General features: G+C 59.6%; 1 protein-coding gene across 1 annotated transcript in view; it reads right to left on the minus strand.

The window, feature by feature from the left end:
• TNXB (tenascin XB) overlaps positions 1-26,510 on the minus strand; it is a 67,077-nt gene that overhangs the window by 39,006 nt on the left and 1,561 nt on the right. The window contains exons 2-20 of the mRNA XM_086480971.1: positions 25,441-25,661; positions 24,158-24,270; positions 23,365-23,518; positions 21,508-21,694; positions 20,726-21,387; positions 20,559-20,648; positions 19,178-19,471; positions 18,523-18,810; positions 17,127-17,420; positions 15,305-15,598; positions 13,691-13,984; positions 12,177-12,470; positions 10,790-11,083; positions 8,207-8,500; positions 6,586-6,879; positions 5,093-5,386; positions 3,262-3,555; positions 1,668-1,961; positions 167-460 (exon numbers count right to left, since the gene is read on the minus strand). Of these exons, the coding sequence (XP_086337097.1) occupies positions 167-460; positions 1,668-1,961; positions 3,262-3,555; positions 5,093-5,386; positions 6,586-6,879; positions 8,207-8,500; positions 10,790-11,083; positions 12,177-12,470; positions 13,691-13,984; positions 15,305-15,598; positions 17,127-17,420; positions 18,523-18,810; positions 19,178-19,471; positions 20,559-20,648; positions 20,726-21,387; positions 21,508-21,694; positions 23,365-23,518; positions 24,158-24,270; positions 25,441-25,661 (5,243 nt within the window). The remainder of the gene's footprint in view (positions 1-166; positions 461-1,667; positions 1,962-3,261; positions 3,556-5,092; positions 5,387-6,585; positions 6,880-8,206; positions 8,501-10,789; positions 11,084-12,176; positions 12,471-13,690; positions 13,985-15,304; positions 15,599-17,126; positions 17,421-18,522; positions 18,811-19,177; positions 19,472-20,558; positions 20,649-20,725; positions 21,388-21,507; positions 21,695-23,364; positions 23,519-24,157; positions 24,271-25,440; positions 25,662-26,510) is intronic.

Genomic DNA, 26,510 nt, shown 5'->3' on the forward strand with positions numbered 1-26,510 from the left:
TATCCATCCAACCATCCATATTTCCTCCCATCCAATCAACCATTCTTCCCTGCACTCCTCCATCCATTGCTCCTGGAATGCTCACACCCAAGTGACCCACCACGGCCCTCCCCAACCTTCTGCCACTGCAAACCCGGGGTGCAGAGAGAGCCCAGAGCCCTCTCACCTGTGACGGCGTCGGTGGAGACGGGGCCCAGACGCTTCCGACCCCACACCCCGTACAGGTTGAACTTGTAGCGGCGGGACGGCGACAGCCCCGGCACGCTCACCGTGCGCGAGCCACCGTCCACGGGCACCGCCTGGGGCTGCCCCTGGGCGTCCTTGTACTGCACCGTGAAGGAGTCAAAGGTGCCCTCGGGGACGCTCCACTCCAGCTGGACGGAGTCGGGGCTGACGTGGGAGGCCCTGAGCTCGCCCAGGACCGGCGGCGATGGCGGCTCCTCCTCCGGCTCGGCTGGGGCTGCAACAGGGACAGCACTGTGCAGGACACACTGGGGAAAGACATCCATCCATCCACCCACCCACCAACTCATCCATCCTTCCACACATCAATCCATCCATCCATCCATCCATCCATCCATCCATCCATCCATCCATCGGCCTGTCCCTACAGATATGTAATCGTCCAACCAGCCCTTGCCTCACCCAACCATTCCCCCTCCCACTCCTCCCCCTCTCCGTCCACCCATCCACTCACCCACCCCAGCAGCCCTTCAGCAGCCAAGGCACATGCCAGACATTCACAAACCCACCCTTCCCTCCAGCTCTCCATCCACGCGTCTCCCACCCACCCATGCTGCCTTCCACCCAGTCACCCATCAGCTCTCCATGAAACTTCTCCCTCACATCAGTACATCGATCCGTCATCAGCCCAGCTACCCCAGCAGGAACCCGTCCATCCCCTCTTTCCTCAAAATCTCCGATTATCCATGGAGCCTCCCACACTTCCATCCGCCCGTGCTTCCGTCCATTCCTCTATCCAGCCAGCAACCAGTCCACCCATCCAAAAAGCCACCCGTTGATCCACCCGTCCATCCATCCATCCATCCTTCCATCCAGGGATCCCTTGAATCACCCATCCATCCTTCCATCTATCCATCTCCTCAAGCAATCAGTCATTCCCAAGCTTCCATCCTTCCAAACTTCCAGCCGTCCAGCAAAACAAAGCAGGGCAGAAACATCAAACACATCCCGCCAACAATTCGTCCATCTCTTTTCTATCCCTCCGTCCACTGAATCCCTCAGCTCTCCATCACCTTTTCCCATTCAGCAATCCTCCAATCAACACCTCCATTCCAACACACAACCTATCACATGCACCTTTATTCCTCCAATCAACACACCCAAACACCCATCTCACCATCCATCCACCCAGCTCATCGGCCACACCATCACCCAATGACACATCCAGCCCACAAACTAGACACAACCTCTCATCCGCTCATCCACTCACCTGCCCATCCATCCCTCTACTCATCCTTCTATCCACCTGTTCACCCATCCCTTCATCCCTCCACCCTTCCAAGCCCCCATCCATAGATTCCATCCCAAAGCACACCCAACAGCTCTCCCCATTACACAAGACACCCAAGTGACCCACCACGGCCCTCCCCAACCTTCTGCCACTGCAAACCCGGGGTGCAGAGAGAGCCCAGAGCCCCCCTCACCTGTGACAGCGTCGGTGGAGATGGGGCCCAGGCGCTTCCGACCCCACACCCCGTAAAGGTTGAACTTGTAGCGGTGGGACGGCGACAGCCCCGGCACGCTCACCGTGCGCGAGCCACCGTCCACGGGCACCGCCTGGGGCTGCCCCTGGGCGTCCTTGTACTGCACCGTGAAGGAGTCAAAGGTGCCCTCAGGGACGCTCCACTCCAGCTGGACGGAGTCGGGGCTGACGTGGGAGGCCCTGAGCTCGCCCAGGACCGGCGGCGATGGCGGTTCCTCCTCCGGCTCGGCTGGGGCTGCAACAGAGAGGACACCATGCAGGGCATCAACATCCACACGTCCCTCCAACCATCCATCCGTCCATCCAGTTAATTAATAAAACAATCATTCATCCAGTCCTCCCTCTTTCTCCATACCACCACACGTCCATCCATCCCCACATCTATCCATCCATCCTAAATACATCCATCCATCCATCCTAGATACAGCCATCTATCCATCCACCCACCCAATCAACCAACCAGTCCACAGCACAGCCACACAATCCTCTGATCATCCATCCCTCCATCCATCCATGCCTAAACCCACCCAAACACCCATCAAACCACCCAAATATCCATCTGTCCATGCCACAACAAAATCCACCCCTCCAGGTTTCCAACAAAGCTCTTGCCATGCAAAGTTCTCCAACAATCCCTCCCTGAATCCATTCCTCCACTCAAACACCAAAACATCTCACCCACCACTCCTCGGACTAAACACACATCCAACACACTCACCCAGTGTCCATCCACCCACCTTCCATACTCTCATCTAACCATTTGCCCATCCAACCCTCCAAACCACCTTTCAATCCCTGCAACACCCAGACATATCCGAATCTTCACCCATCCATCGACCCATCCATCGATCCGCTCCATCCATCCCTCTGCCTATCACCCACCCAGCACTCGCCTCACCCAGTCAGCCCCTTTCCACCCATGGCCCACTCCTTCCCCTCTCCGTCCACCCATCCACTCACCCACCCCAGCAGCCCTTCGGGAGCCAATGCACATGCCAGACAGACAGAAACCCACCCTTCCCTCCAGCTCCCCATCCACGTGTCTCCCACCCACCCACCTATCAGCTCTCCATGAACCTTCTCCCTCACATCGGTCCATGGATCCGTCATCAGCCCAGCTACCCCAGCAGGAACCTGTCCATCCCCTCGTTCCTAAAATGCTCCGATTATCCATGGGGCCTCCCACTATTCCATCTGCCCGTGATTCCATCCATTCCACTATCCATCCATCAACAGGTCCACCCAAACGTTTTTCCAGCCACCTATCCAAAAACCCAAAAATCCATCCATCCATCCATCCATCCATCCATCCATCCATCCATCGAACCATCCATCCATCCATCCGTCCAGCCACCCATCTATCCAGCCACCCATCCAACCTTCCAATTACACCCACCCATCCCATCATCCACACCCTTGTCAGCACCCAAGAGATGTTGCCCGTTCCCACGTGACTCAAGTGACCCCCCACGGCCGTGCCAACCCTTCTGCCACTGCAAACCCGGGCTGCAGAGAGAGCCCAGAGCCCCCCTCACCTGTGACGGCGTCGGTGGAGACGGGGCCCAGGCGCTTCCGACCCCACACCCCGTACAGGTTGAACTTGTAGCGGCGGGACGGCGACAGCCCCGGCACGCTCACCGTGCGCGAGCCACCGTCCACGGGCACCGCCTGGGGCTGCCCCTGGGCGTCCTTGTACTGCACCGTGAAGGAGTCAAAGGTGCCCTCGGGGACGCTCCACTCCAGCTGGACGGAGTCGGGGCTGACGTGGGAGGCCCTGAGCTCGCCCAGGACCGGCGGCGATGGCGGTTCCTCCTCCGGCTCGGCTGGGGCTGCAACAGAGAGGACACCACGCAGGGCATCAACATCCACACGTCCCTCCAACCATCCATCCCTTCATCCAGTTAATTAATTAAACAATCATTCATCCAGTCCTCCCTCTTTCTCCATGCCACCACATGTCCATCCATCCATCCATCCTATATACATCCACCAACCCAATCAACCATCCAGTCCGCAGCACAGCCACACAGACCTCTGATCATCCATCCCTCCATCCATCCGTGCCTCAACCCACCCAAACACCCATTAAACCACCCAAATATCCATCTGTCCATGCCACAACAAAATCCACCCCTCCAGGTTTCCAACAAAGCTCTTGCCATGCAAAGTTCTCCAACAATCCCTCCCTGAATCCATTCCTCCACTGAAACACCAAAACATCTCACCCACCACTCCTCGGACTAAACACACATCCAACACACTCACCTAGTGTCCATCCACCCACTTTCCATACTCCCATCTAACCATTCACCCATCCAACCCTCCAAACCACCTTTCAATCCCTGCAACACCCAGACTCACGCGAATCTTCACCCATCCATCGACCCATCCATCCATCCACTCCATCCATCTATCTGCCTGTCTCTACAGCCAACTAATCACCTACCCAGCACTCGCTTCACCCAGCCAGCCCCCTTCCACCCATGGCCCACTCCTCCTCCTCTCCGTCCACCCATCCACTCACCCACCCCAGCAGCCCTTCGGCAGCCAATGCACATGCCAGACCGACAGAAACCTGCCCTTCCCAACTGCTCTCCATCCATGTGCCTCTCACCTACTCATGCTGCCTTCCACCCAGTCACCCATCAGCTCTCCGTGAACCTTCTCCCTCACATCGGTCCATCAATCCATTGTCAGCCCAGCTATGCCAGCAGCACCCATCCATCCCCTCGTTCCTTAAACGCTCCAATTACCCATCGGACCTCCCACGCTTCCATCCGCCCGTGCTTCCATCCATTCCTCTATCTAACCATCAACCAGTTCACCCAAGCAATTTTACACCCACCCATCCATCCTTCCATCCATCCATCTCCTCAAGCAGTCAATTAGCCATTTCCCAAGCTTCCATTTTCCATCCTTCCATGCAGCAAAACAAAGGAGGGCAGAAACATCACACATGCCCCTCCATCAATCCATCCATCTCTTTGACATCCCTCCGCACACTGAATTCCTCATCTCTCCATTACCCTTCGCCATTCAGCGGTCCTTGAAACAACATCTCCATTCCAACACGCAACCTATCAGACACACCTTTATTCCTCCAATCAACACACCCAGACACCCATCTCACCATCCATCCACCCGGCTGGGTGGCCACACCATCACCCAATGACACATCCAGCCCACAAACTAGACACAAACACCAACCTCTCATCCACTCATCCACCCACCCGCCCATCCATCCCTCTACTCATCCTTCTGTCCACCTGTTCACCCATCGAACAAGTCAATCGTCGAAAATTCGCCCCGCCCAACCTTCTGCCACTGCAAACCCGGGGTGCAGAGAGAGCCCAGAGCCCCCCTCACCTGTGACGGCGTCGGTGGAGACGGGGCCCAGGCGCTTCCGACCCCACACCCCGTACAGGTTGAACTTGTAGCGGCGGGACGGCGACAGCCCCGGCACGCTCACCGTGCGCGAGCCACCGTCCACGGGCACTGCCTGGGGCTGCCCCTGGGCGTCCTTGTACTGCACCGTGAAGGAGTCAAAGGTGCCCTCGGGGACGCTCCACTCCAGCTGGATGGAGTCGGGGCTGACGTGGGAGGCCCTGAGCTCGCCCAGGACCGGCGGCGATGGCGGCTCCTCCTCCGGCTCGGCTGGGGCTGCAACAGGGACAGCACTGTGCAGGACACACTGGGGAAAGACATCCATCCATCCACCCACCCACCAACTCATCCATCCTTCCACACATCAATCCATCCATCCATCCATCCATCCATCCATCCATCGGCCTGTCCCTACAGATATGTAATCGTCCAACCAGCCCTTGCCTCACCCAACCATTCCCCCTCCCACTCCTCCCCCTCTCCGTCCACCCATCCACTCACCCACCCCAGCAGCCCTTCAGCAGCCAAGGCACATGCCAGACAGACACAAACCCACCCTTCCCTCCAGCTCTCCATCCACGCGTCTCCCACCCACCCATGCTGCCTTCCACCCAGTCACCCATCAGCTCTCCATGAACCTTCTCCCTCACATCAGTACATCGATCCGTCATCAGCCCAGCTACCCCAGCAGGAACCCGTCCATCCCCTCTTTCCTCAAAAGCTCCGATTATCCATGGAGCCTCCCACACTTCCATCCGCCCGTGCTTCCGTCCATTCCTCTATCCAGCCAGCAACCAGTCCACCCATCCAAAAAGCCACCCGTTGATCCACCCGTCCATCCATCCATCCATCCATCCTTCCATCCAGGGATCCCTTGAATCATCCATCCATCCTTCCATCTATCCATCTCCTCAAGCAATCAGTCATTCCCAAGCTTCCACCCTTCCAAACTTCCAGCCGTCCAGCAAAACAAAGCAGGGCAGAAACATCAAACACATCCCTCCCCCAATTCGTCCATCTCTTTTCTATCCCTCCGTCCACTGAATCCCTCAGCTCTCCATCACCTTTTCCCATTCAGCAGTCCTCCAATCAACACCTCCATTCCAACACACAACCTATCACATGCACCTTTATTCCTCCAATCAACACACCCAAACACCCATCTCACCATCCATCCACCCAGCTCAGCGGCCACACCATCACACAATGACACATCCAGCCCACAAACTAGACACAACCTCTCATCCGCTCATCCACCCACCTGCCCATCCATCCCTCTACTCATCCTTCTGTCCACCTGTTCACCCATCCCTTCATCCCTCCACCCTTCCAAGCCCCCATCCATAGATTCCATCCCAAAGCACACCCAACAGCTCTCCCCATTACACAAGACACCCAAGTGACCAACCACGGCCCTCCCTAACCTTCTGCCACTGCAAACCCGGGGTGCAGAGAGAGCCCAGAGCCCCCCTCACCTGTGACAGCGTCGGTGGAGATGGGGCCCAGGCGCTTCCGACCCCACACCCCGTAAAGGTTGAACTTGTAGCGGCGGGACGGCGACAGCCCCGGCACGCTCACCGTGCGCGAGCCACCGTCCACGGGCACCGCCTGGGGCTGCCCCTGGGCGTCCCTGTACTGCACCGTGAAGGAGTCAAAGGTGCCCTCGCGGACGCTCCACTCCAGCTGGACGGAGTCGGGGCTGACGTGGGAGGCCCTGAGCTCGCCCAGGACCGGCGGCGATGGCGGTTCCTCCTCCGGCTCGGCTGGGGCTGCAACAGAGAGGACACCACGCAGGGCATCAACATCCACACGTCCCTCCAACCATCCATCCGTTCATCCAGTTAATTAATTAAACAATCATTCATCCAGTCCTCCCTCTTTCTCCATGCCACCACATGTCCACCCATCCCCATATCCATCCATCCATCCTAAATACATCCATCTATCCATCCACTCACCCAATCAACCATCCAGTCCGCAGCACAGCCACACAATCCTCTGATCATCCATCCCTCCATCCATCCGTGCCTCAACCCACCCAAACACCCATCAAACCATCCAAATATCCATCTGTCCATGCCACAACAAAATCCACCCCTCCAGGTTTCCAACAAAGCTCTTGCCATGCAAAGTTCTCCAACAATCCCTCCCTGAATCCATTCCTCAACTCAAACACCAAAACATCTCACCCACCACTCCTCCGACCAAACAGACATCCAACACACCCACCCAGTGTCCATCCACCCACCTTCCATACTCCCATCTAAACCATTCACCCATCCAACCCTCCAAACCACCTTTCAATGCCTGCAACACCCAGACTCACACAAATCTTCACCCATCCTTCGACCCATCCATCCATCTGCTCCATCCATCTATCTGCCTGCTCCTACAGCCATCTAATCACCCACCCAGCACCCACCTTACCCAGTCAGCCCCCTTCCATCCATGGCCCACTCCTTCCCCTCTCCGTCCACCCATCCACTCACCCACCCCAGCAGCCCTTCGGCAGCCAAGGCACATGCCAGACAGACAGAAACCCACCCTTCCCTCCAGCTCTCCATCCACGCGACTCCCACCCACTCATGCTGACTTCCACCCAGTCACCCATCAGCTCTCCATGAACCTTCTCCCTCACATCGATCCATTGATCCGCTGTCAGCCCAGCTACCCCAGCAGGCACCCGTCCATCCCCTCTTTCCTCAAACGCTCCAATTATCCATGGGGCCTCCCACAATTTCATCTGCCCGTGCTTCCATCCATTCCTCTATCCAGCCATCAACCAGTCCACCCAAACTTTTTCCCAGCCATCCATCCAAACAGCCAAAAATCCATCCATCCATCCATCCGTCCATCCGTCCAACCATTCAAACTTCCAGCCATCCATCCTTCCAGCCATCCATCCTTCCAGCCATCCGTCTATCCATCCACCTATCCAAACTTCCAATTGCACCCACCCATCACATCATTCACACCCTTATGAGTACCCAAGAGATGTTGCCCACTCCCACGTGACCCAAGTGACCCACCACGGCCCTGCCCAACCTTCTGCCACTGCAAACCCGGGGTGCAGAGAGAGCCCAGAGCCCACCTCACCTGTGATGGCGTCGGTGGAGACGGGGCCCAGGCGCTTCCGACCCCACACCCCGTACAGGTTGAACTTGTAGCGGCGGGACGGCGACAGCCCCGGCACGCTCACCGTGCGCGAGCCACCGTCCACGGGCACCGCCTGGGGCTGCCCCTGGGCGTCCCTGTACTGCACCGTGAAGGAGTCAAAGGTGCCCTCGCGGACGCTCCACTCCAGCTGGACGGAGTCGGGGCTGACGTGGGAGGCCCTGAGCTCGCCCAGGACCGGCGGCGATGGCGGTTCCTCCTCTGGCTCGGCTGGGGCTGCAACAGAGAGGCCACCACGCAGGGCATCAACATCCACACATCCCTCCAACCATCCATCCGTCCAGTCAATAAATTAAAAATTCATCCAACGCTCCCTCCATTCTCCATGCTACCACGTATCCATCCATCCACCCACCCACCCAATCAACCATCCAGTCCACAGCACAGCCACACAATCCCCTGATCATCCATCCCTCCATCCATCCATGCCTCAACCCACCCAAACATCCATCAAACCACCCAAACATCCATCTGTCCATGCCACAACAAAATCCACCCCTCCAGGTTTCCAACAAAGCTCTTGCCATGCAAAGTTCTCCAACAATCCCTCCCTGAATCCATTCCTCCACTCAAACACCAAACCATCTCACCCACCACTCCTCGGACCAAACAGACATCCAACACATCCACCCAGTGTCCATCCACCCACCTTCCATACTCCCATCTAACCATTCACCCATCCAACCCTCCAAACCACCTTTCAGTCCCTGCAACACCCAGACTCGTAGAATCATATCACAGAATCACAGAGTGGTTTGGGCTGGAGGGACCTTGAAGACCGCCTAGTCCAACTCCCTGTCATGGGCAGCGACACCTCCCACCAGACCAGGTCACTCCCAGCCCCATCCAACCTGGCCTTGAGCACTGCCAAGGAGGGGGCAGCCACAGCTTCTCTGGGCAACCTCTTCCAGGGTCTCACCACCCTCACAGTGAAGAACTTCTTCCCAACATCTCATCTAAATCCCCCCTCCTTCAGTTTGAACCCATTACCCCTCATCCCATCACCACACTCCCTGATCAAAAGTGTTTCCCCCCCCCCCCCCCCCCCGTCTCCTGCACCCCCTTTCAGCACTGGAAGCCCCTCTAAGGTCTCCCCGGAGCCTTCTCTCCTCCAGCCTGAACACCCTCAGCTCTCTCAGCCTGTCCTCACAGGGGAGCTGCTCCAGCACCCCGAGCATCTTCACCCTCCTCTGGACCCGCTCCAGCAGCTCCATGTCTGTGTTGTGCTGGGGCCCCCAGAGCTGGAGGCAGCACTGAAGGGGGGGGGTCTCAGCAGAGCAGAGCAGAGGGGCAGGATCCCCTCCCTGGACCTGCTGGCCACACTGCTCTGGACGCAGCCCAGGACACCATTGGCTTTCTGGGCTGCAAGCGCCCACTCTTGGCTCACGTTCATCCTATCACCCACCAGCACCCCCAAGTCCTTCTCCCCAGGGCTGCTCTCCACCCACTCATCGCCCAGCCTGTACCTGGGCTTGGCAGTGCCCCGACCCAGGGGCAGGACCCTGTACTTGGCCTTGTTGAACTCCATCAGCTTGGCCAGGGCCCACCTCTCCAGCCTCTCCAGGTCCCTCTGGATGGCCTCCCTTCCCTCCAGCGTGTCAACCTCACCACACAGCTTGGTGCCATCACCAAACTTGCTGAGGGGGCTCGATGCCGCTGTCCCTATCACCAATAAAGGTGTTAGACAGCGCTGGTCCCAGTACCGACCCTTGAGGAATGCCACTCGCCACTGGTCTCCACTCAGACATCGAGCCCTTGACCGTGACTCATTGAGTGCAACCCTCCAGCCAAGTCCTGGTCCACCGAGGGCTCCATCCACCAAATCCACGTCTCTCCAGTTCAGAGACCAGGATGCCATGCAGGACGGTGTCAAACGCCTCACACCAGTCCAGGCAGATGATGTTGCTTGCTTTGCCCTTATCCACCAGCACTGCAACCCCATCATAGAAGGCCACCAGATGAGTCAGGCACAATTTGCCCGTGGTGAAGCCATGTTGGCTCTCACCAACCACCTCCTTCATTTCCATGTGCCCTGGCACAGTTTCCAGGAGGATCCGCTCCACCATCTTGCTGGGCACACAGGGGAGACCAACCAGCCTGTAACTCCCCGGGTCTGCCTTCTGCCCTTTCTAAATATGGGGGTTAGGTTTCCTCTTTCCCAGTAGTTGGAACTTTGCTGCTTCATCCAAATGTTCATCCATCCATCCGTGGATGCACTGAAAACCCCATCAAGCCTTCCATACATCCGTCTCCTCAGGCAACCAATGAGATATCTGACCAGCCTTCCCTCAACACATCCAAAACAACTTTTCATCCATCCACCCATCCATCCATCCATCCCTCCCTCCCTCCCTCCAGCTTCCCATGCTCCAGTCCCTCCAACACAAGCACCACCCAACAGACCTTCCCAGTTCCCACAAGGCCGCAGGGATCACGACAGACGCGGCACCAGCCCCTGCCCTGCTCCGTACCCAGGGCACCAATGGCGCCCAGAGCCCCCCTCACCTGTGACGGCGTCGGTGGAGACGGGGCCCAGGCGCTTCCGACCCCACACCCCGTACAGGTTGAACTTGTAGCGGCGGGACGGCGACAGCCCCGGCACGCTCACCGTGCGCGAGCCACCGTCCACGGGCACCGCCTGGGGCTGCCCCTGGGCGTCCCTGTACTGCACCGTGAAGGAGTCAAAGGTGCCCTCGCGGACGCTCCACTCCAGCTGGACGGAGTCGGGGCTGACGTGGGAGGCCGTGAGCTCGCCCAGGACCGGCGGCGATGGCGGTTTCTCCTCCGGCTCGGCTGGGGCTGCAACAGAGAGGCCACCACGCAGGGCATCAACATCCACACGTCCCTCCAACCATCCATCTCTCCATCAATCCATCCCTCTGTCCATCCACTCAAGAAACCCCCCTCCAGGTATCAGGCCACCCAAGCACTCACCCACATCTCCTTCCAGCCATCCCTAACGCTCTCCTACCCATCAACCTCCCACCATAGTGTCTTCCATCCATCCATTCAACTCATTCCCAGCAAAAGGGTCCATCCTTTGTTCTGTCCAGCCATAGTCCCCTCCATCCAGCCATTCAACTCCTCATCGCCCCGTTTAGCCCCTCACAAAGCCATACTCCCTCCTGTCCTTCCATCCAGCCTTAACCCTTCAACCCATCATCCTCCCAAACATACAGCCCTGTCCATCCCCATCTCCCCACCACTCCGTCCACCTGATTACCCACCCGGCTAACAGCCTGCCTCAACCAGACGCACTCCGACTTATTTGCCGTCGTTCAATCCATCCAGTCATTGCCCCTCCCATTCTCGGTGCGTTGCGCCACCATGTCCTTTGTCAGTGCATCCACCCGTCCATCCATCCATTTTCTACCCAACCACTCCTCTGTCCATCTGTCCATCCACCCAAGAAATCCCCCCTCCAAATAACAGGCCACCCAAGCACCCACCCACCTCTCCTTCCAACCATCCTTAACGCTCTTCTACCCAGCAGCCTCCCGCACAAACACACAGGCACCGTTCCGCTCACCGTCGGGTCTCCAGTCATCCACCGAATCACCCAACCCTCAACCAAACACCCCAACAAACCATCTCTCTGCCCAGTAATGCTGGGTTTGGTCACCCATGTCGTCATCCATTCATTCATCCATGTCTTCGTTATCCCTTTAGTCCACACACCAATCCCTTGCTCTGCCTCCCTGTGCAACATTGTCTCTCCCTCTATTTCTCCATCCAACCACCCATGTTTCCTCCCATCCAATCAACCATTCTTCCCTGCACTCCTCCATCCATTGCTCCTTGAATGCTCACACCCAAGTGACCCACCACGGCCCTGCCCAACCATCTGCCACTGCAAACCCGGGGTGCAGAGAGAGCCCAGAGCCCCCCTCACCTGTGACGGCGTCGGTGGAGACGGGGCCCAGGCGCTTCCGACCCCACACCCCGTACAGGTTGAACTTGTAGCGGCGGGACGGCGACAGCCCCGGCACGCTCACCGTGTGCGAGCCACCGTCCACGGGCACCGCCTGGGGCTGCCCCTGGGCGTCCCTGTACTGCACCGTGAAGGAGTCAAAGGTGCCCTCGGGGACGCTCCACTCCAGCTGGACGGAGTCGGGGCTGACGTGGGAGGCCCTGAGCTCGCCCAGGACCGGCGGCGATGGCGGTTCCTCCTCCGGCTCTGCTGGGGCTGCAACAGAGAGGACACCATGCAGGGCAGCAACATCCACACGTCCCTCCAACCATAAATCCGTCCGTCCAGTCAGGAAATTAAGCACTCATTCATCCCATGCTCCCTCCATTCTCCATGCCACCATGTATCTGTCCATCCCCACATCCACCCAACCACCAATCTTGTCCACAGTCTAGCCACACGCTCACCTAATCATCCACACATCAAACTTCCAAACATCCATCTGTCCATGCCACAACAAAATCCACCCCTCCAGGTTTCCAACAAAGCTCTTGCCATGCAAAGTTCTCCAACAATCCCTCCCTGAATCCATTCCTCCACTCAAACACCAAACCATCTCACCCACCACTCCTCGGATCAAACACACATCCAATACACTCACCCAGTGTCCATCCACCCACCTTCCCTACTCCCATCCAACCCTCCAAACCACCTTTCAATCCCTGCAACACCCAGACTCACCCAAATCTTCACCCAACCAACGACCCATCCATCCATCCACTCCATCCATCCATCTGCCTATCCCCAGCCATCTAATCACCCACCCAGCACTCGCCTCACTCAGCCAGCCCCCTTCCACCATGGTCCACTCCTCCCCCTCTCCGTCCACCCATCCACTCAACCACCCCAGCAGCCCTTCGGCAGCCAATGCACATGCCAGACAGACACAAACCCACCCTTCCCTCCAGCTCTCCATCCACGTGCCTCCCACCCACCCATGCTGCCTTCCACCCAGTCACCCATCAGCTCTCCATGAACCTTCTCCCTCACATCGGTCCATGGATCCATCGTCAGCCCAGCTATCCCAGTGGGCACCCATCCATCCCCTTTTTCCTTAAACGCTTCGATTATCCATGGGGCCTCCCACAATTCCATCTGCCCATGATTCCATCCGCCCATGATTCCATCCATTCCTCTATCCAGCCATCAACCAGTCCACCAAAACTTTTTCCCAGCCACCCATCCAAGAATCCAAAAATCCAAAAATCCATCCATCCATCCAGCCAGCCAGCCAGCCAGCCAGCCTTCCAGCCATCCATCTATCCATCCATCCATCCAACCTTCAAATTACACACATCCATCCCGTTATCCACACCCTTGTCAGCACCCAAGACATGTTGCCCATTCCCAAGTGATCCAAGTGACCCACCACAGCCCTCCCCAAACTTCTGCCACTGCAAATCCAGGGTGCAGAGAGAGCCCAGAGCCCCCCTCACCTGTGACGGCGTCGGTGGAGATGGGGCCCAGGCGCTTCCGACCCCACACCCCGTACAGGTTGAACTTGTAGCGGCGGGACGGCGACAGCCCCGGCACGCTCACCGTGCGCGAGCCACCGTCCACGGGCACCACCTGGGGCTGCCCCTGGGCGTCCTTGTACTGCACCGTGAAGGAGTCGAAGGTGCCCTCGCGGACGCTCCACTCCAGCTGGACGGAGTCGGGGCTGACGTGGGAGGCCCTGAGCTCGCCCAGGACCGGCGGCGATGGCGGTTCCTCCTCCGGCTCGGCTGGGGCTGCAACAGAGAGGCCACCACGCAGGGCAGCAACATCCACACTTCCCTCCAACCATCCATCTGTCCGTAACGTCAGGAAATTAAACACTCATTCATCTCATGCTCCCTATTTCTCCATGCTACCACATGTCCATCCATCCCCACATCCATCCATCCATCCTAAATACACCCACACATCCATCCTAAATACATCCATCCATCCATCCATCCACCCACCCAATCAACCAACCAGTCCGCAGCACAGCCACACAATCCTCTGATCATCCATCCCTCCATCCATCTGTGCCTCAACCCACCCAAACACCCATCAAACCACCCAAACATCCATCTGTCCATGCCACAACAAAATCCATCCCTCCAGGTTTCCAACAAAGCTCTTCCCATGCAAATTTCTCCAACAATCCCTCCCTGAATCCATTCCTCCACTCAAACATCAAAACATCTCACCCACCACTCATCGGACCAAACACACATCAAACAAACCCACCCAGTGTCCATCCACCCACCTTCCATACTCCCATCTAAACCATTCACCTATCCAACCCTCCAAACCACCTTTCAATGCCTGCAACACCCAGACTCACACTAATCTTCACCCACCCAACGACCCATCCCTCCATCCGCTCCATCCATCCATCTGCCTATCCCCAGCCATCTAATCACCTACCCAGCACTCGCCTCACCCAGTCAGCCCCCTTCCACCCATGGCCCACTCCTCCTCCTCTCCGTCCACCCATCCACTCAACCACCCCAGCAGCCCTTCGGCAGCCAAGGCACATGCCAGACAGACACAAACCCACCCTTCCCTCCAGCTCCCCATCCACGCGTCTCCCACACACCCATGATGCCTTCCCCCCAGTCACTCATCAGCTCTCCATGAACCTTCTCCCTCACATCGGTCCATGGATCCATCGTCAGCCCAGCTATCCCAGCAGAGAACCATCCATCCCCTCGTTCCTTAAACGCTCCGATTATCCATGGGGCCTCCCACAATTCCATCTGCCCATGATTCCATCCATTCTACTATCCAGCCATCAACCAGTCCACCCAAACTTTTTCCCAGCCACCCATCCAAATAGCCAAAAATCCATCCATCCATCCATCCATCCAATTTTCCAGCCGTACATCATTTCAGCCATCCATCTATCCATCCACCCATCCATACTTCCAATTGCACCCACCCATCCCATCATCCACACCCTTGTCAGCACCCAAGACATGTTGCCCGTTCCCACGTCTCCCAAGTGACCCACCATGGCCCTCCCCAACCTTCTGCCACTGCAAACCCAAGGTGCAGAGAGAGCCCAGAGCCCCCCTCACCTGTGACGGCGTCGGTGGAGACGGGGCCCAGGCGCTTCCGACCCCACACCCCATACAGGTTGAACTTGTAGCGGCGGGACGGTGACAGTCCCGGCACGCTCACCGTGCGCGAGCCACCATCCACGGGCACCACCTGGGGCTGCCCCTGGGCGTCCCTGTACTGCACCGTGAAGGAGTCAAAGGTGCCCTTGGGGATGCTCCACTCCAGCTGGACGGAGTCGGGGGTGACGTGGGAGGCCCTGAGCTCGCCCAGAACCGGCGGCGATGGCGGTTCCTCCTCTGGCTCGGCTGGGGCTGCAACAGAGAGGCCACCACGCAGGGCATCAACATCCACACGTCCCTCCAACCATCCATCTCTCCATCAATCCATCCATCCCTCCTTCCATCCACTCAGGAAATCACCTTCCAGAGATCAGGCCACCCGAGCACCCACTCGTCTCTCCATCCAACCACCCCTAATGCTCTTCCACCCATCAGCCTCTCACACATCCACACAGGTACCTTTACACTCACTGTTGCATCTCCAGTCATCCACCGAATCACCCAACCCACAATCAAACACCCCAACAAACCATCTCTCTGCCCAGTAACGCTGGGTTTGGTCACCCATGTCGTCATCCATTCATTTATCCATGTCATCATCATCCCTTTCATCCACACACCAATCCCTTGCTCTGTCTCCCCACGCAACCTTCCCTCTCCAGCCCTTTCTCCATCCAACCATCCATGTTTCCTCCCACCCAATCAACCATTCTTCCTTGCACTCCTCCATCCATTGCTCCTTCAATCCATTCCTCTACCCACCGATCCAAACACCAAAACACCCATCGACCCTGGCAGCCATCGCTTCAACCTTCTGTCCTTAAAATCAACCCATTCACCAACCTCCACCCACAGGACAGGAACCAGCAATACACTCATCTGATCACCCACCCACCCCATTTTCCTTCAGCCACTCCTTGAATCCGTTCCTCCATTCAATCATCCAACCACCAACACGTTCATTGACTCCATCAACCTGCCATTCATCCACCTCATCATCCTCCCACCCAACCTTGTGTCTGTCCAACCACCCAAACCACCAAGTCCATGAACCCCCCGCAAACTCACGTGTCGATCACCTTCACTCGATCCAATCATCCATCATGGCATCCAGTCCCCAAACAGCCATTCACCATCCAACCAGCCATGCAACCAATCATTAACCCATCCATCCATCCATCCATGCATTCCTCCAATCGTCCATCCATCCAATCGTACATCTCTCTATGAACCCTTTTCCATCCCACATTCCTTGCATCCTCATCTCTCTTTAACCACCAAACCTACCACATATTCCTTTATCCTTCCAACCCTTCATCCATCCATCCATGCATACATCTAACCACCCTTCCGTCCTCCATCCAGTTCCATACTCACACAATCACCGAACCACTCATCCAGTTCACACACCAGACACACTCACCCAACCTTTCATCCATCACCTATTCATCCCCTAAGCCAACCAACCAACCAAGCAGCCGCCCAGCCATTCTTCATTCATCCAGCTCTCCATACTTCTTCCAGCAATCCATCCATCCGCCCATCCAACCTGTCAATCATCTAAAAAGCCACAAACATTTCTAAGTACTGTCCACCCATCCACACACCCACCCATCCTTTCATCCTTCCAACCTTCCAAGCACCCATTCATAGCTCCAGCACCAAATCACACCCAACTGCTCTTCCCATTACACAAGACAACCAAGTGACCCACCACAGTCCACCCCAACCTTCTGCCACTGCAAACCCGAGGTGAAGAGAGAGCCCAGAGCCCCCTCACCTGTGACGGCGTCGGTGGAGACGGGGCCCAGGCGCTTCCGACCCCACACCCCGTACAGGTTGAACTTGTAGCGGCGGGACGGCGACAGCCCCGGCACGCTCACCGAGCGCGAGCCACCGTCCACGGGCACCGCCTGGGGCTGCCCCTGGGCGTCCCTGTACTGCACCGTGAAGGAGTCAAAGGTGCCCTCGCGGACGCTCCACTCCAGCTGGACGGAGTCGGGGCTGACGTGGGAGGCCCTGAGCTCGCCCAGGACCGGCGGCGATGGCGGTTCCTCCTCCGGCTCGGCTGGGGCTGCAACAGAGAGGACACCATGCAGGGCATCAACATCCACACGTCCTTCCAACCATCCACCTGTCCATCAATCCGTGCATCCATCAGTCCATCTAGCCAGTCAAGAAATCCCCCCTGCAGGTATCAGGCCACCCAAGCACCCACCCACATCTCCTTCCAGCCATCCTTAACGCTTCCCTACCCATCAACCTCCCAGCCATAGTGTCTTCCATCCATCCATTCAACTCATTCCCAGCAAAAGGGTCCATCCTTTGTTCTGTCCAGCCATAGTCCCCTCCATCCAGCCATTCAACTCCTCATCGCCCCATTTAGCCCCTCACTCAGCCATACTCCCTCCTGTCCTTCCATCCAGCCTTAACCCTTCAACCCATCATCCTCCCAGACTTACAGCCCTGTCCATCCCCATCTCCCCACCACTCCGAACACCTCATCACCCACCCAGCTAACAGCCTGCCTCAACCAGACACACTCTGACTTATTTGCCGTCGTTCAATCCATCCAGTCATTGCCCCTCCCATTCTCGGTGCGTTGCGCCATCACGTCCATGTCAGTGCATCCACTCGTCCATCCATCCATTTTCTACCCAATCGCTCCTCTGTCCATCTGTCCATCCACCCAAGAAATCCCCCCTCCAAATAACAGGCCACCCAAGCACCCACCTGCCTCTCCTTCCAACCAACCCTAACACTCTTCTACCCAGCAGCCTCCCACACAACCACGCAGGCACCCTTCCGCTCACCGTCGGGTCTCCAGTCATCCACCGAATCACCCAACCCTCAACCAAACACCCCAACAAACCATCTCTCTGCCCAGTAACGCTGGGTTTGGTCACCCATGTCGTCAATCATTCATTCATCCATGTCTTCGTCATCCCTTTCATCCACACACCAATCCCTTGCTCTGTCTCCCCGTTCAGCCTTCTCTCTCCCTCCATTTCTCCATCCAACCACCCATGTTTCCTCCCATCCAATCAACCATTCTTCCCTGCACTCCTCCATCCATTGCTCCTTGAATGCTCACACCCAAGTGACCCCCCACAGCCCTCCCCAACCTTCTGCCACTGCAAACCCGGGGTGCAGAGAGAGCCCAGAGCCCCCCTCACCTGTGACGGCGTCGGTGGAGATGGGGCCCAGGCGCTTCCGACCCCACACCCCGTACAGGTTGAACTTGTAGCGGCGGGACGGCGACAGCCCCGGCACGCTCACCGTGCGCGAGCCACCGTCCACGGGCACCGCCTGTGGCTGCCCCTGGGCGTCCCTGTACTGCACCGTGAAGGAGTCAAAGGTGCCCTCGCGGACGCTCCACTCCAGCTGGACGGAGTCGGGGCTGACGTGGGAGGCCCTGAGCTCGCCCAGAACCGGCGGCGATGGCGGTTCCTCCTCTGGTGGGGCTGCAGCTGCAACAGGGACAGCACTGTGCAGCACACACTAGGGACAGACATCCATCTGCCTGTCCCTACAGCCATCTAATCGCCCACCCATCACTCGACTCACTCAATCCCAAACATCCCTCCAGTCCCATCCATCCATCTACCTACCCACCACACAACCAACCACCCACACACCCAGCCCCTCATCCATGCTTCCATACAAGCACCCCTCCCTCCCCCTGACGTCGCATCCACCCACAACCACCACCAAATGAAGGACAAGATGCTCTTCCTGCGTCCCTCAAGGTCAATGGACCTGCAAAGGCTCCTGCCCTGCTCCAAACCTGGAGCCCAAAGAGGACATGAAAGGGGCCAGAGCCCCCCTCACCTGTGACGGCGTCGGTGGAGATAAGACCAATCCGTTTCCGACCCCACACCCCGTACAGGTTGAACTTGTAGCGGCGGGATGGCAACAGCCCCGGCACAGTCACCGTGCGCGAGCCACCATCAACTGCAAGTGCCTGAGGTTGGCCCTGGGCGTCCCTGTACTGCACCGTGAAGGAGTCAAAGGTGCCCTCGAGGACGCTCCACTCCAGCTGGACGGAGTTGTGTGTGACTTGGGGGACTGTGAGCTCGCCCAGGCTGGGCCGCGGTGGTGGTTCCTCCAACGGCGGGGCCGGCACTGCAGTGGAGATGGCAGTGAAGAACATGAAGATCCAGCCGCTCATGCATCCTTCTGCTTAACTACCTGTCCATCCCCCCATCTGCCAAATCCTGCACCCTCTAGTCCAAGCATCCCTCCGTCCTCCCAGCGACCCAGCTGGTTCTGCATCCACCCATTCGTCCAACGGTCCCTCCATTCTCTTGTTCAACCATTCTTCCCCCATTGGTCCGTTTGCCTGTCCACCCACTTGTCCATTCAAGGTTCCAGGCTTCCAGCCATTCCATGACCTCATTTTCCACTCACTGTTCCTTACGTCAGTCCTTGAATCCACCCACCCACCTATCACAGAATCACAGAATGGTCGGCGTTGGAAGGGACCTCTGGGGATCATCTGGTCCAACCCCCTGCCAAAGCTGGGTCACCTACACACAGGTCACACAGGAACGCGTCCAGGTGGGTTTTGGGTATCTCCAGGGACAGAGACGCCACAACCTCCCTGGGCAGCCTGTTCCAGTGCTCTGCCACCCTCAGAGTAAAGAAGTTCCTCCTCATGTTCAAGCAGAACTTCCTGTGCTCCAGTTTGTGCCCATCACCTCTTGTCCTGTCGCTGGGCACCACTGGGAAGAGCCTGGCCCCATCCTCCCGACACCCACCCTCAAGATAGTTAGAAGCATTGATAAGGTCCTCTCTCATCCTTCTCTTCTCCAGGCTAAAGAGCCCCAGGTCCCTCAGCCTTTCCTTGTAGGGGAGATGCTCCAGCCCCCTCATCATCTTCGTAGCCCTCTACTGGACTCCCTCCAGTAGCTCCCTGTCCCCCTTGAACTGGGGGGCCCTGAACTGGACACAGGTCCAACCGTCCATCCATCCCTCCATCCAACCACACATCCATCCTACCATCCTTCCAGCCATCCATCCACCCACCATCCACCCACCATCCACCCACCCTCCCAAGCTTCCAGTCATCCACCCACCATGCACCCATCCCAACCATCCACCCCCACCCATCCCAACCGACCACCCAACCATCCCCAACTCATCTACCAAGAGCAGCTCAGCCTGACCACCCAAGTCCCTCCCATTGCTGCCATGGACCACCTGATGGTACCTGCTTTGGCTACGGCACCTTGGGGCTCCGTCAACTCCATCTCATACATGTGCTCCCAGTCCAGTGGGGGCTCATCGGTGCCACCCACCCCTGCACCCAAAAGAGGAGTGGGCAGTTACGGGATGTCCCCGTGCAAGTTTGTCCCCATCTCCACCCCCATCACCCACCTGCCGTCACCAGGAACGTGTAGGACTTGGAGACGTGCCCCCGCACCACGCCGTGCACCTCCACCCGGTACATGGCCCCCGGCACCAGCCCTGGCACCCGGGCCACCGCTGTGTTCCCCGGCACCTGCAGCTCCCCCTCAGCCCCCTCTGGCTCTTCCAGGAGCCGGTAACGGATCACCACGGTCTCCGCGTGGCCCCGCAGCCCATCCAGGTCCACCAGAGCCTCGCCGGCAGCCCCCGGCATCAACTGGGGTTTGGGATGGGGGATCTGGCGGAGGAGCTGGTGACGCAACGGGGCCGGGCTGCGGCGTAGAATGTAAGAGAGGATGGCGTGGGCCACCGCCGGCACCGTTTGGTTGCCCCGGAGGGGAAAGTTCGTTGCCCGTAGGTGGCTCTCCAGGCGCTGCAGCAAGGAGCCATTGTAGGAGGAGAGTTTGGCCCCCAGGTCATGCAGGGATGGGCCATCTGGGAGCACTGGGGGCAGTGGGGATGCTGGGGACGCCGGGGACCATGGAGAGGGAGGTGCCACGGGGGACTGTGGTGATGGTGGGGACCTTGGAGATGCAGGTGATCTTGGGGACATGGGGGATGCTGGTGCCTCTGGGGACCTTGGGGATTCTGGGGACGCTGGTGATGCTGGGGACTGTGGTGACACTGGGGACCTTGGGGATCCTGGGGACCCTGGGGACGCTCGAGATACTGGGGACGCTGGAAACCTTGGAGATACTGGGGATGCTGGTGACCCCAAAGACCCTGGTGACCCCAAGGATGCATCCGGTGACGCTGGTGATGCCGGTGATCCCAGGGACCCTGGTGACCCTGGGGATGCTGGTGACACTGGGGACCTTGGGGATGCTGGAGACCCTCGGGCTGATGGTGATGCTGGGGCCACTGGTGATGCCGGGGACCCCAGGGAACCCTGAGGGGACCCTGGGGACCCCCCATGGGTGGGCAGAGTCTGGGTAAGCACTGTGAGAGCAAAGGGGACCAGGGTCATCAACTTGTCCCCAAAAGTCCCCGTCTGCCAGAGCCCGGGGACCCACAGGGGGGCACAGGGACGGATGGACACGGGAAGGGACAGACGGACGAATAGGGACAGACTGGGGACAACCATGGGGGTAGACTGGGGACACCCAGACTCGTGGGAACAGACTGGGACAGATGGACTGACGGAAACAGACTGGGGACATCCGGACCCAGGCAACAGAGGGACCCACGGGGAAGCACCCGGAGATGGGGGACACGTGGAGCCTTGGGGACAGAAGGACCCATGGGGACAGCCAAGCCCATGGGGACACACGGACCCATGGGATCAGACAGGCCCGTGGGGACACACAAGCTCACAGGGAGACACAGACCCATGGGGACACACGGACCCATGGGGACAGACGAGCCCGTGGGGACACACGGGGACAGACGCAGATAGACAGTCCCAAGGGGACACACGGACCCACCAGGACAGACAGACGCATGTGGCCCCGCAGAGCCATGGGGACACACGGACACGTGGGGACGGACAAAGGCTGCAGGCACCGTCCCTGTCCCCATCCCTGAGGCTGTGACACTCCCGTCCCTCTGCCATCCCCGTGCTTGTCACCATCCCATTCCTGCCCCCGTGTCTGTGTTGTCCTCATCCCCGCGCTTGTATCATCCCTGTCCCCACGCCTGTCACCACGCTGTCCCTGTCCCCGTGCCATCCCCATCCCTATGCTCTCCCCATCCATGTGTTGTCCCCATCACCATCCCCATGCTGTCCCTGTCCCCATGCCCACGCCATCTCCGTGGATGTCCCCGTCACTGTCCCCGTCCCTGTGATCATGCCATCCATGTCCCCAGGCTTTCCCCATCCCTGTGCCATCCCTGTCCCCGTGCCCAAGCCAATCCCATCGCTGTCCCCACACCCATGACCTGGTCCCCAACCCCACCCCTGTCCCCATGCCCATGCTGTACCCATCTCTGTGTCCGTGCCACCCCTGTCCCCATGACCATGCCATCACTGTCCCTGTCCCCATCCCTCTGCTCATGCCACCCCGTCCTCATGCCATCACTGTCCCCATCCCTGTGTCATCCCTGTCCACACGCCTGTGCCATCCCCATCCCTGCCCCCATGTCCATGCCATCCTCATCCCTGCCCACGATGTCCCCATGCCCATGCCACCCCCATCGCTGTCATCACACCCTGCCATCACTGTCATCCATGCCATCACCGTCCCCATCCCTGTCCCCATCCCTGTGTCATCCCTGTCCACATCCCCATGCCCTCTCCATCCCTGTCCCCATGCTGTCCCCATGCCACCCCCATCGCTGTCCTCACACCTATGACCATGCCATCACCGCCCCCATCCCTGTGTCATCCCTGTCCCCATGCTGCCCATGCTGTCCCCACCCCTGTCCCCACACCCATGACCATACCATCACCGTCCCCTACCCCATCCGTGTGCCATCCCCATCCCTGTGCCCACGCCCGTTGCCATCCCCGGGGTGTCCCCATCCCTGTCCCCACACCCACAACCATGCCATCACCGGCCCCTACCCCATCCCCGTGGTGTCCCTACCCCTGTCCCCGTGCCCACGCCCGTTGCCATCCCCAAGGTGGTCCCATCCCCTCGCGGTCCCCGCGTCCACCAGGTGGCACGTACGGGTGCGGACGCGCAGGGTGCTGGGCGCCCCGAGGTGCTGCTCCCGCTGGGCCTGGATGAAGAGCTCGAAGGAGTGGCCGGGTGCCAGCCCTGTCACCTCGAAGGTGACAGCGGAGCCGGGCAGCTCATGGGTCGTCATTGCCGCTGGCTCGTCCTGGGGACAAGGGACATGCCAAGGACATGCTGGGGACACCATGGTGGGACCTGGCCCCAAGTCAGGCAGCAGGCAGGTGGCCGCAGCCAAGAGCTCCTCCCAGGGCTGGGGGACATGTTGGGGACATGCTGGGCACACGTTGGGGACAGCTAAGGAGGGACACACTGGGGACAGTGTGGCGAGGACATCTCCTCATCCCTGAGCCAGGCAGAAGGGGCAGGTGGCTTGTCCTGGGGGACATGTTGGGGACACCAGGGACACATCCTTGTCCCCAACCCAGGTAGCAGGAGGGTGGCCACAGCTGCTGGCTCATCCTGGGGACAAGGGACGCACGGGGGACACCATGGGGGCCCATCCCTAAGCCAAGCAGCGGATGGGTGACACCACCACAGCTCATCCTGGGGACAAGGGACACAGTGGAGCACTGTCCCCATCCCCAAGTTAGGCAGCAGGAGGTGGCTTGCTCTGGGGACACGTTAGGGACACCATAGGGACACCCTTATGGTGTCCCCCAGCAGGGAGCTACAGATGCCACCTCCTCCTGGGGATGAGGGCCACACTGAGGCCACACCAGGGCCACCATTGGGGCCACCACAGCGCTGGGGACCTGTCCCCACCCCTGTCCCATCTCCAGCTCACCAGAGGGATGAGGGCCACCTGGTAGCCGTCCACCAGCATGGGGGGGCGGGGCCAGGTCACACGGAAGGACGTCTGGTTGCGGGTGGCCAAGCGTGGTGTCACCGAGGGGATCTCTGCGGGGACACGGTCCCAATCAGTGGGTGCCACCGCGGGGACACTATGGGGCACCCTGGGATAGGGACACCCTGGGGACACCACGGAGACAGGGCACCCATGGGATGAGGACGCCCTGGGGACACCATGGGATGGGGCACCCATGGGATGGGGACACCCTGAGGACACCACGGGGACAGGGCACCCATGGAATGGGGACAACACGGGGACATCACAGGACAGGGCACCTATGGGATGGGGACATCCTGGGACACCATAGGGACAGGGACACCCTTGAGACACCATGGGATGGGGTACCCACGGCATGGGGACACCCTAGGGGCACCACAGGACAAGGGTACCCACTGGGTGGGGACACCGTGGGGACATGGAGGGAACATCCAAGACACCAGGCCACCCAAGCCTTGGGGACACTGGGATACAGGGCACCTGCAGGACAGGGACACCATGGGGACACTCAGGGCCAGGGCACGGGGAGCACTGGGAGAGCACTGGAGGACACCACGGGACACTGGGGAAATACCAAGGTGGCATCAGGGTCCACCATGGCTGTGGGGTGACAGGCAGGGGGGCACTGGGAGCACTGGGATGGGGACCCCAGGAGAGCACTGGGGACCCTTGGGGACACGTGGGGACACTCAGGGACCAGTATGGCCAAGGAGGGAGGTGGGAGAGCACTGGGATGGGGACACTGGGGGGAACCCTGGGGACACTCAGGGACCCTTGGGGACACTCAGGGACCAGTATGGCCAAGCAGGGAGGTGGGACGATACTGGGAGCACTGGGATGGGGACACTGGGGGGACCCCTGGGGACACTCAGGGACCCTTGGGGACACTCAGGGAGCAGTATGGCCAAGGAGTGAGGTAGGAGGACACTGGGAGCACTGGGATGGGGACACCGGGAGAGCACTGGGGACACCTGGGGACACATGGGGACACTCAGGAATGAGTATGGCCAAGGAGGGAGGTGGGAGGGCACTTGGGAGCACTGGGATGGGGACACTGGGAGAGCACTGGGGACCCTTAGGGACCCTTGGGGACACCTGGGGACACTCAGGGACCAGTATGACCAAGCGGGGAGGTGGAACGGTACTGGGAGCACTGGGATGGGGACACTGGGGGGACCCCTGGGGACACTTGGGGACCCTTGGGGACACGAGGGACGTACCGAGGGCGCAGCGGGGCCCCCCGCGGCCGGGGGGACAGGCGGGGGTGGCGCAGAGGGGACCGGTGAAGCCGGGGAAGCAGCGACAGCGCCCCCCGCGACAGCGGCCCTGGTCACTGCAGCCGAGGGGACAGGGGGGGGGAGGGGGGAGGGGCGGGGGGGGGAGGGGCAGCCGCAGCCATCCCCGCCCGGGGAGGGACAGAGCTCCCGAGCCAGTGTCTGTCCTGCGGGGACACGGGGGAGGGGGGGGACACAGGGGTGACAAGATGCCATAGCCCCCCCCCCCCCAATGTCCCCAAATGCTCCGTGTCCCCTCGTCTCCGCCCACCTCCCCCCATGTCCCCCGCCATGTCCTCACGTCCCTCCCGTGTCCCCACATCCCCCCCGTGTCCCCCCACACCCCCATGCCCCCATGTGCCTCCACGTCCCCCCGTGTCCCCCCGTTTCCCCCCATGTCCCTCATGTCCCCATGCGTCCCCTGTGTCCCCCCCATCCTCCCACACCCCCGTGTCCCCCCCATGTCTTCACGTCCCTCCCATATCCCCGTGTCCCTGCATTCCCATGTCCCCCGACACAGCCATGTCCCCATGTCCCCCATGTCCCCCCACACCCTCCTGTCCCCATGTCCTTCCCCTGTCCCCCATGTCCCCCCACACCCCCATGTCCCTCCCGTGTCCCCATGTCCCTCCCGGTCCCCATGTCCCTCCCATGTCCCCATGTCCCCCCCATCCTCCCACACCCCCTCGTCCCCCCATGTCTTCACGTCCCTCCCATGTCCCCGTGTCCCCGCATTCCCATGTCCCCCATGTCCCCCCACACCCCCCTGTCCCCATGTCCTTCCCATGTCCCCCATGTCCCCCCACACCCCCATGTCCCTCCCGTGTCCCCATGTCCCTCCCGGTCCCCATGTCCCCCATGTCCCCCCACACCCCCCTGTCCCCATGTCCCTCCCGTGTCCCCATGTCCCCCACGTCCTCCCACACCCCCTCGTCCCCCCAGGTCTTCATGTCCCTCCCATGTCCCATGTGTCCCACATGTCCCCCATGTGTCCTCCCACACCCCCGTGTTCCCCA

Source organism: Leptosomus discolor, unplaced genomic scaffold, assembly GCF_034619465.1.
Source record: "Leptosomus discolor isolate bLepDis1 unplaced genomic scaffold, bLepDis1.hap2 HAP2_SCAFFOLD_133, whole genome shotgun sequence".
NCBI classification, from domain to species: domain Eukaryota; kingdom Metazoa; phylum Chordata; class Aves; order Leptosomiformes; family Leptosomidae; genus Leptosomus; species Leptosomus discolor.